Source organism: Fusarium mangiferae (assembly GCF_900044065.1).
Source record: "Fusarium mangiferae strain MRC7560 genome assembly, contig: FMAN_scaffold001, whole genome shotgun sequence".
NCBI classification, from domain to species: Eukaryota; Fungi; Ascomycota; class Sordariomycetes; order Hypocreales; family Nectriaceae; genus Fusarium; species Fusarium mangiferae.
In genome coordinates this window covers 2487075-2497416 of record NW_024573921.1, presented here as the reverse complement: position 1 = coordinate 2497416, position 10342 = coordinate 2487075, and the positions used below count along the sequence as shown (strand labels likewise).

The window sequence follows — 10342 nt, the reverse complement described above, 5'->3', positions numbered from 1 at the left end:
CCCGTGGGCTAGGGAACGGATGAGTCGGGGATCGACAAGGGCTACGACAGGCGAGAGGGGATTGTATTGTAAGCGTGTCGGTGATGAGAGAGTACTAGAGAGTCCCTGCAGCAAACGACACAAAAGGGCTCAAGAAGGAAAGGAAGATATTTTTATTAACAGTTAAGTTGGTGGAAGAGGAGGTGAGAAGCGTGTTCATCTGTCATCCCATGGTACCCAGGCCAGTAACTTCTAGCCTCTGAGAAGCCTCCTGCCTCCTGCCTCCTACGGGTGCAATAACGGCCAGAAAGGGTTTAACCGCTCCATGGTTACAATTGGTCCGTGCTTCGTTCACTTTAACACTGCAGCCAGTAGAATGCTTCCATAGAGCTATCAAATTCATCATGACTTCAATTGCTTCAATACTCGAGGGTTATCGTTATTCTACATAAACAAACTTCACATTCCTTTTCAAGTTCAAATATAGCTTGGTTGATTATAGTTCGCAATGTCACCCTGCACGGTTTCACGATTGGCAATGCGCTGTAGTCGACAGACTTTGTCACAGCCAGCCAGTCTCTATCATCACATCTCAAATCAACGGTTTTATGCTGTTCAAGCTGCTGGAGCCCCTCGTTTCCAAGTTTTCAATCGTCACACAAAATGGCTACAAAAGGAACGAGCTGGTACCAACTCTGAACAAAGTCGGGAAGCTGATTACCTCAAGGATGAGGTTGCAATTCGAGTATCAGAAAGACTTCTAGTAAGTACCCATGTTCTTGAGGCAACACTCGCTTCTCACATACCAATAGGACATCAAACGCAGATTTCCTCGAGTGTTAGATCTCGGCGCAAATTCATGCAACATCGCACGAGCTTTAGTCCAGGAGAATCCTGATCCTGACCCTAACACACCTGAGTCGCCGCCACTGGCCACTCGTATTGACGAATTGGTTGCTGCTGATTCATCACATTCACTGCTTCACCGTGATGCCGATCATGAGTTCAACAATAAGCTTAACATCACTCGAACGGTTGTGGACGACGAAGAAACGATCCCCTTCGAACCTGCTTCATTTGACCTAGTGATGAGCTCATTGAGTCTCCATTGGATCAACGATCTACCCGGTATCCTCACTCAGATCAACAACGTCCTCAAACCTGACTCTCCTTTCATCGGCGCTATGCTTGGCGGAGACACACTATTCGAGTTGAGAACGTCACTGCAGCTGGCAGAGACAGAAAGACGAGGTGGCATGTCTCCTCGTGTGTCTCCTTTGGCTGATGTCAAAGATATAGGTGGTCTGCTTCAGAAAGCTGGCTTCAAGATGTTGACTGTTGATATCGATGATATCATCGTTGATTACCCTGACACATTTGCTTTGATGCAGGATCTTCAGGCTATGGGCGAGGGTAATGCTGTCCTCGGAAGGGAGATGGGTGCCATTTCCCGCGATGTTCTCCTCGCTGGCGATGCCATCTATAAGGAACTTCACGGTAACCCAGATGGATCCATTCCCGCAACTTTTAGAATCATATACATGATCGGATGGCGCGAAGGTGAAAACCAGCCACAACCTCTGGCCAGGGGAAGTGGTGACATAAACTTGAAAGATGTCTTGGAGCAAAAATAAAGGGCAGATGATTTGTATAATGTAAATAATGTAACACCAGAGCTATGTTCCGCGGACGGGGGTTTACTCTGCGGCTTATGAATTGGATTCATGATTCTATGTATTCTTGACCGCTCGTCATTGCGAACATGTCTCTGGCACCTAAACCTTCCGCCAGTCGGTCATTGTTCGGCCGATGCATCCCAGACCAGCGACTTCAACGACCTTCTCGTGCCAGCTCAGGAGCACACTCATAGCTGCAGTGGCGGGCTCATTCGAGCCAGGTCGCCCGGCGATTTGGCTGAAACCTCCCGTCGATTGAGGTGTAACCTTGTTTGGTGATCGAGAAGCTGTTCCAGGGTGAACCGTAGCCATTCCTTTGTAGCTATCACATCGTTAGGTTTGCACATTTATCCACTCGTTCCATCATCAAACGTACATATACTTCATCAGGACATCCAGGCACTCAGAGCCGCCCTCAGATCCACAGATGCTCTTCAGTAAGGGGGACATGTCGCTTGCCTTGATCGACTGGAGGACCTCAATGATAGTGTGCAGATGAGCGTCCTAAGAAGAAACGCCGTGTTAGAATCCACAGGTGCAGGGCCAATGTACGCTGCCTCATCTTCACTCTCTGTTGACATACCTTGGCTGCGTCCGTTCCGTTGTATACTGGCGTCTCCAAGCTGCCCCTCAAAGCTCCCTCCGCATCACCGCCTCTCAGAAGCTGCCTGATCTGCCCAGAAAGCTGGCGCACTTCCGCCTCGTCGATCTCGGGCTGTGGGGGATGCAGAGTCGAGGTGTCGAAGTTGACGCTGGAGTCTTCATTCAGGGCGTCGATGTTGATGGTGCGCCATGCGTCACCGAGCGTCGCGCTCGTATGCTGCTGGATAATTGACATCTTGGTAATCGGTATTATCAATTGGTATCAGGTGATTTGCGTGCGACTCGAGGTATGGGGAGTATTCCTGTATTAGCTGGAAACTATATCGGTGTCGGCTTGGGTGGACGTTCAAGCTGCGTCAGCGATGGCGGGGTGGAGGTGAGGCTGAAGTTGTGGCTTGTGGAATAGTAGCTTGCCTGATTTGGAGCTCGTCAATGAGTGATACGTAGGAGAGGACCTGAGCTTCAGCGGTGCGGCCCTGTTATAGCGGCCAACATCCAAGGTACCTGGGAATATAGTGGACTTTCGCTGGCTCCCAAACGGCTCAAGGTAGGTATGTATTATACTATTTATGAAATTCTCTATTAACACTGATGTCTTTGGTTTCACACTGTCATGCAACACTCTTTGCATCTTCGCTATGTAGTGACAGGTAATTTTGAGATAATTGCGTCCTTGGAAAAGGCTTACTGAGTTGCACATCAGGTAGTTTTATTACACGCGCAACTGTCTTGGCATGTCCAGATTAACGCATTCTTCTGAACCATGCAATAGACCAGAATAAACAGGACTTATACGTCGTGAATAAATAGCTAAGTTCTGTATGGAAGACTCGAAGTTTCGAGCCAATCGAGTTGATGGCACGTGGAGCAAACGATTATCAAATCCAACGTAGTAGAAAGAATGGTAAAAAATAATGAGGTGAATTTTAAGCTACCTACCCTAAACAGCGAGTTTGGACACTGCCCCATGAGCACCTTCCTTTCTGTCACTGCTTATGAAAACCAAGTACACCTTCCCACTACGCTGCAGGCAAATTCCAATGTGTTGTAAACACCAAGCTACTAATACACTACCTTATCTATTCTGCTCCTTCAGATGAAAGAGAAAAGGCTACTATCTATAATAGTTGGCTCTACGTTCCCGAAGCTACCACGGACACTTACCCGGCATGCCATCACTTGATTGAGCGGCTGGAATAACCGGATGCGTCGCGGCACGCAACATGCTTCTCCGGACTGAGAAGTCGCCATGATAGAGTATTAGGGGTCAGCCTGTTCGAGTCAGTTTATTGAGGCTCTGGCTCTTTGCAGTCAATGACCAGACTGTTACGACTCATGGCTGAAATGAGGAAACTGATGAGGGACCCTTTCAGGCCTGTACGCAAGAGTTGGTGCGGTTGAGCACGATAGTTACTATCTTGATAAGGATCAACATTGGGGAGCGCGGCGGGCGGAAGGCAATAGATCTGTGCATCCATCCCATCAGAAGCTTGACTCGTGGCTTGCTTGGTCTATCGTTCGGGGAGCATACCCGGCACGAACGACACACACACCACAACAAAAGCTCCTCGTTGGCTTCATAGATCAGCCTTCCAGAAGCTTGCCTACCTTGTCTAGTCAAGAGAGGCCTCTTATTATGTCTCCACACAAACAGTCCAGGAACCATGGACGTTTGGGACAAATTTTTTGAAATTACCTGGCGGATCCGGCACGGACGCACTACATTTGCGGAAGCGGTTCCCCGGTGACACGAATACTATCGTCTCAACGAACACGATTCAACCAAGCAGAGAGGTCTGAACTGACAACAGAGAGGTTGAAAGGGGACAGCCACCAAGGCGGGACACATCGGCAGAGTGTTGGTGCATATTTGGGTAGGGTACTCAGTATTGGTGCGGTTGATCAAGGAAGTAAACACCCACAGCTTTACCCTGAAAACCTCCGCCAAATATGACGTTCAACGCAGGCTCTTGTCGGGGTGTCTTCCCAAGCAAGAGTCCAATTCTGATCTGCAACACTGTTCGTTGAGGCTTCTGGAAGGCAAGAAGCGATCATCTCGTTTAGCGTGGTCTCCAAAGCGAAAATCCCTTGAATCCGATAGGTGGACTTTGATACTGCCCCACCGCATATGCTATGAAGGGTCCTAATCTCATCTTCCTCGCCGGCGGGTACGTACTAAGTATCAGCAACACCCAGCAACAAGCTGACATAGGCACTGGTGACATTTCCTCCTTGACTAGCTGCAATAGTCTCGAACCAAATGTCACTGGCTTGGACATGGCAGCCCGATCTACAAGCAGCTGCCGTGCTCGACAAGGTCAGTTGTGATAGTGCGATGGGGTGAATCGATAGCACCATTACTTGTGGTATCGGGTTGGTCTGGGCATACGATTACGGCATCATCGTGAGCCACGACAGTCATGTTCGCACATGTGTGGTGGTCTCGCGTCATCGTCAATTGTATAAAGTGGTATGGCAAACAAGCTCCTGAACCAGGTTTGCTTTAACGAATCTGGAGCGGATCCAAAAAAGGACCGGAAACAGGTCTCATCTCAAACCAGGCGGGTTACCTACGTCGCATGATACATATGTGTTCGTTCCCAAAGATATCTAAGAGGGAGGCATTGAAATGGCCGGAAGCTAAGCTAGCTGCCACATGGTGGGTGAGTGGAGGGCTTGTCAGTGTTGGTCAGTCCCGTCCTCTCAGCCGACAGTTGCAGGCTGGAATTGTCACATGATGCAAGTGCACCACAAATTCATCCAGTATACCTTGGATGGCTTGAGAGTACCTCCCTAAACCGATCGACTAGGACGATCTGTTGTTGGGAAAGGTCATCGTCCATGGCAATGCGCTATAGGGATGCTTTTTAGTGGTTGATGAAGGCTGGGACAAGAGTAAACGACCCCTGTTTCAAATGCCAATGGCGTTTGGAATTTGGCTAATGCAGGAACACCGAAGTTCTGGGGTTTCTATGCGGCGCTACCGCCATGTGCAAACCGCCACAACGTGTAGCTGGCCACGCTAACTCGGATGTGTGCAGCGATACCCCTGAACTTGCAGCACGGGAGCTGGCAGTTCATCCCAATCCACCAACCTCTCCACTGGAGGGGGTTTACAAAATTGCCCGGTCGGGTGGAGCTGGGTCGAGAAGGAGTCTACTCCGTACTGATGGGGGATATTACAAGAGATGACACGCCTTAAGTCGCCCGCACAGTGTTCTATTACCGCATGTCGCCGCTGACACCGTGGGAAAGAATCGTGCATAGAGCTTTGTGTTGTGGAGTTCCGTTGGTTGACAGGCTTCTGGAAGCTTTCTACGAAGCCTCATCGGCCCACTTTGACTTCAAACAAATCGCCGCAAGAATTATAGGTGTGACATTCCAGAAGTTCATCGCAGGTGTCCAAAGCAAGTTCCCCGACACTGAGCTGCAACGAAATACATGACACGCTTCGCAATGCTCGTGGTTACTTACTCACAGCTGTAAAGGTTGCGGTCTTCATTGTTAGTTGTTGATAAAGAGTCTGACGATACTTTACACAGCTTCTCGGCGAATTGTGGTGATATAACATCGACCTGCCAATCTTAGAGACGTTGGCCCAGTGTTAGGCGAGTCCGGCAATACTTCCGTTGCATTAAGTACAGCCCGCATGGATAGGGCTTTTCGTGACACATGGGTTCCCTAAAGACGGATTCAAGCACTTTACGACGTCTCATTTAGCAACAGCTGAATGTGAAACAATTTTATTACCTTTGTGCTCAATTTTTTCTTGATAATTTCGCAAACGAACACAAGACTGGGATTCCCAAAGGCAAGCAAGAGATCCTGTCCTCGTTACTCACCAGAGCGACTCCAATCCATACCTTATGTGTACACCATTGCCGCAGATGGCCCAAGGCTCAACCAAGATACTGGTCAGCCCAGATGCCCCAGCGGTTCCGCGTCCTTGGGATTGGTATCCGATATCATAGCGGGGCGGCATGAATTTGAGCTTGGGAAGCGGCAGTGTCCTTGGGTTGAGGAACTTCCATCTTACAGGACAATAAACTGTTCTGGTTCATTGAGGCTACTCCAGCGATATCCGTTCTTGTCTTCATTCGTTTCTGAACTTCTATGCACTTTCCGCACGTGAGCAAGAAACCTGCGAGAGCTTGAAGCTAGAAGCATATCCTTGATGACGATTTGTGCTTTGGCAACTAAACCCAAGCTCGGTAGCCAGCCGGTACGGAAACCCACCATTTTGGAACAACATGGCTACGACTGAGCCCATCAATCAATCGTCAGTCGCTAATTCTGGATCGCGCATAGTTCGAGATCAGGTCTCCTTGTCATATAGGCAAGGACCACTTCATTTTGCCAAGTGACAGCTGTCACAAGAATCATTGCCAATACACGGAAACAAAAAAGAAGGGCGGGAAGGCTTCAGTGTAGTTTCACATGCAGTGATGAATTCACTCGTAACATGCGTGGGCTATTTATAGCTCTGGAATCCACGCCAACAACTTGAGATTCTTCGACAAAGCGTGAAGTGATCAGAGAGCCTGAGCTGCCCCTAGCACAATCTGACAAGATATTTATCAACAAGTATCGGATACTGAGATCGAGCTATGTACTCCTTCATGGAATGACTTCTAAGTCGAGGAATCAGGTGCTCCTAAAGATGTCATTGGTCTTATTGACGCATTATCTTGCTGCGTTCTGATATTGCGTTGTTATGCCACAACAAGATGAGACACCGAGCGTGTGGGATATGAAGACCTTCTTGTTCTAAGGGCCATCAACTTCTATCGGAGGAGCTTCTATAAGCATCAGAAGTCTACAAGAGATTACACAGGTCAAGAAATAGGATGTCCGATGCAACTGGGGTCATGTCTACAACAAATCCCCCCCCAATAGACCCTACGATGAAGAGTCTAACTGTCTCAGAAGCAAAGCAGGGACAAGAAACAAGTCAAACATCAGGTTGCAACTGGATATCAAACAGGCAGGATGGCAATTGCTGGAACAATCAAGCCAGGGTCTGGAGCTACGACGAAAGAGTACTGGGGGAACCGAGAGAATGGAGGACCCTGGCCATGTCATGGAAGAGGAGACCGATTCGACAACTTCGTTCCTGACTAAGGAGGTACCCCATGATTTAGCAAGATTGTATTGCACAGTGTAAAAACACGGCCCGGAGTACCATTTTGACGCTGAGCTTGACGCCAGTCGCATCTCCTCCCAATTACCACCGTCGTGGATTGTCCTCACAGCCAAGGGCATTGGGGCCAGTTTCGGATCCACTACGGGGCACCGGAAACCATCGATTATGAAGGGCTTACCCGTCCATTTCAGCGTGCGCGTGGCTGTCTGCCTTGCCTAGCAAAAGACGTTGGATGAAGAAGGTTTACTGGTAGCTATAAAGCGACTTGGGTTACAGAAGCGGACTCTAACGGGCTGTCAACGTCAATACCAACAAGCTAACGCTCTAACGTGTCCAGTTACAGAAGGAGAGCACTGTTTACTGCAAGATGAATGTGGGTGCCTGCCAAGGGATGAGCAAGAGGATCTGGGGGTGTGGTGAGCGCATTGCAGTTGGGGGGTGTGAGAAAACGGTCTGAGAGGTCATGGCTAGGTAAGTTGCGACGCCTTTCCAACCACCCGGAGACATTGCACGCCTTGCAGCAAAAGGCAGATCCCAGCGGCTTCCGACCCCTGCGACCCGGTGGCCTGGGTGTCCCAGAGAGGCGAGAATTGAGAGTCAATGTCGCTGTCAAAGTGAATGTACACTGCAAGGTACAGAGGGTACCGTAATATGCATGCCCAATGCATGGGTGGGTGCTGTTCGGATCAGCGCTCCTTGGGGAGTCAAGGCCCTGGATGCCGGAAGGACTACTGACAGAACCCATGCTGATGGCAAGCGAGAGAAGGTTGAGAGAAGCGCGCCCTGAGTTTTGGAAGCCCGAGCTCTCTGGATCCCTCGTGGAGACATGCACAGGCCCTGAAAGAGAAGCCATGAAACATGGTCCAGCCAGGTACCGCTCTGTTCCCTCCTTTTTTTGCTTTGGAACGATGGGGGATGTGGCTCACGGCTTTTTGTCACCCCCTTCTGGTACGCCCCCCTGGCCCCCTGGAGCGTGGGCCACTAGGGAAATTTCACAGCAATTTTTGATGAGGTTCATTCTCAGGTACCTAAAAGTAATAATGATGGATTTGACTGTCTGAACGGCACATTGAGGACACCCCTTGCCTGGTCTGTCTTTACGCTGCAAGCCTCACCTTGTCATGGATGAGTATTGAGAATTTTCCCTATTATTTCTTCCTCCGACGGGTGTGCTCTGTACAAAAGCGTCTTGCTTCGCACTTCCATTCTCCATTCAGAACTTCACTTCACGTCTCCCTTTGGAACAAACTCCCTTTTAAGTCCTCTCAGCCGCCCGCCTCGTCAGCTCAAGACTTGTGTTCTCCTCCTGCTCGATCATCTTCTACATCTCTGGGAGTGAATCACTTACACATACACACACACGCTTTCAACTCACAATTAAGCGAACGATATCGACGACTTTGACGACTAGTTATAAAACTAGCCTAACTTGACGACTGGACACTCACTCACTCACTCACTCATCAGCAACCTCATCTCGCCTTGCCTCATTCATCAGGTCACATCACCTCTTGGAAGGCAAGTCTAAAGTCTCGAACTAGCCCAGGCCAGGACCAGCAGAGAAAGGGAAATACCTACACCCCCTTCGTAATAATCGGCCCCGTTCGTCTGACCCACACTCATTCGACCATCCGACCGGCGCCACTGCAGCGTGCCTTGTGCCTGAACTCAACTACGAGCTGAGAAAGAAAGCTACGCTACGCTACCGTATTACGGCAACGATCCGTCCATCCCATCCCCATACATCCCATCCCCTTGACGGAAAGCAAAGCTCGAGTCACCCCAAATAAAAAAAAAAGGTTTCCCCTTATTGGATCTTGTTACTTATTTGGGCTGTTGCGCAAAAAGCATAACTTTCTCTCACATCCACCCGTAACGAGCCCCCTTTCTACTCACTCACTCCTCAAGAGACGCACCTGTCCGCCCTTCGTTCATCTACAATACAATACCAATACGTCTGCGACATCATCTCTCGCTCGTGTTGCCTATTCCAACGTTCTGGTGTCGACGTCTCTCGCCAAACTCAACCATCACCCACCACCACTCCTTTACCTGTCCGAAACACGCTCCAATTATATTGGTGACGCTCGCATCTTGAATACCATTCGGCTTTCTGTTTCTCTGTCGCTTCAATCCTTTGGCCAATCCGCGCTCACATTCGCTCAATACCCTTTGTACGCTCTGTCGCACCAAGACGAGTATTCCTTGTAAGTCAAAATCGCTTACCAAAATCACTTCAAAGTCCTCGCGCTGGTGTCTGTCTTGGTCTTCCTTTGAGATACCGATAACAGTCTGCCTCCTTCATTCCCTTGTCCCTATATATACTTCCGTGATCCTCTCGCCTTCCATATACATTGCACACCTCATTCAACACCACAGCATGACTGACCAGCAACATAGCAGCAATCTCAACAAGAACAATAACTCATTCATTCACACGTTCTCGCAACAACAGACAACATGATTGACGGATCATCAACACCCTCTAACATGGGCAGAGGAGCCTACGACACAACCGGCTGCCCCAAGCCCCCGCCCCGCCCCAGACCTTCATAAGAGGCCATCTCGCTTGGATTGTTGGATAAACTCTACATGTATCCCAACCTAATGCGACTGACGACCACGCCAAAGCCGGGCCACGCTGGCGGTTAGGCCTGTCCGGCGATGACACGACACTGCGACTGTACTGTTACAGACGCGCACTTCTCACTCTTCCGCCTATCTTCTCTTCGACTCTAAGCGACCTTTCTAATTACGACATCATTTTAATCACTTTCAGCAGCCATGGAGCCGAATAACTCCCGGCTCTTAATGCGTTCCGAATACACTTTTTAATACACATTCCTGTCGAAAACCATATACACAACGGCTCGGAGCCATCCCTTGCTTCCCAGCAGCAAGCGGAAATTTCAAGGGAAGGGCTTTTTTCTTGGGAACGAAT

The 10342-nt window shown here is 49.4% G+C and overlaps 2 protein-coding genes across 2 annotated transcripts; one reads left to right on the top strand and one right to left on the bottom strand.

Annotated features, from left to right (window-relative positions):
* Window positions 1-487: 487 nt before the first annotated feature.
* FMAN_01303 (putative methyltransferase) lies at window positions 488-1613 on the top strand (the record flags this gene model as incomplete). Its single annotated transcript, XM_041833241.1, has 2 exons — window positions 488-742; window positions 792-1613. 2 exons carry the CDS (start codon window positions 488-490, stop codon window positions 1611-1613), a joined length of 1077 nt encoding a protein of 358 aa, XP_041676641.1.
* Window positions 1614-1754: 141 nt separating this feature from the next.
* FMAN_01302 (uncharacterized protein) lies at window positions 1755-2493 on the bottom strand (the record flags this gene model as incomplete). Its single annotated transcript, XM_041833230.1, has 3 exons — window positions 1755-1977; window positions 2032-2159; window positions 2239-2493. The coding sequence occupies 3 exons, from the start codon at window positions 2491-2493 to the stop codon at window positions 1755-1757; spliced, it is 606 nt and encodes a 201-aa protein (XP_041676640.1).
* Window positions 2494-10342: the final 7849 nt, after the last annotated feature.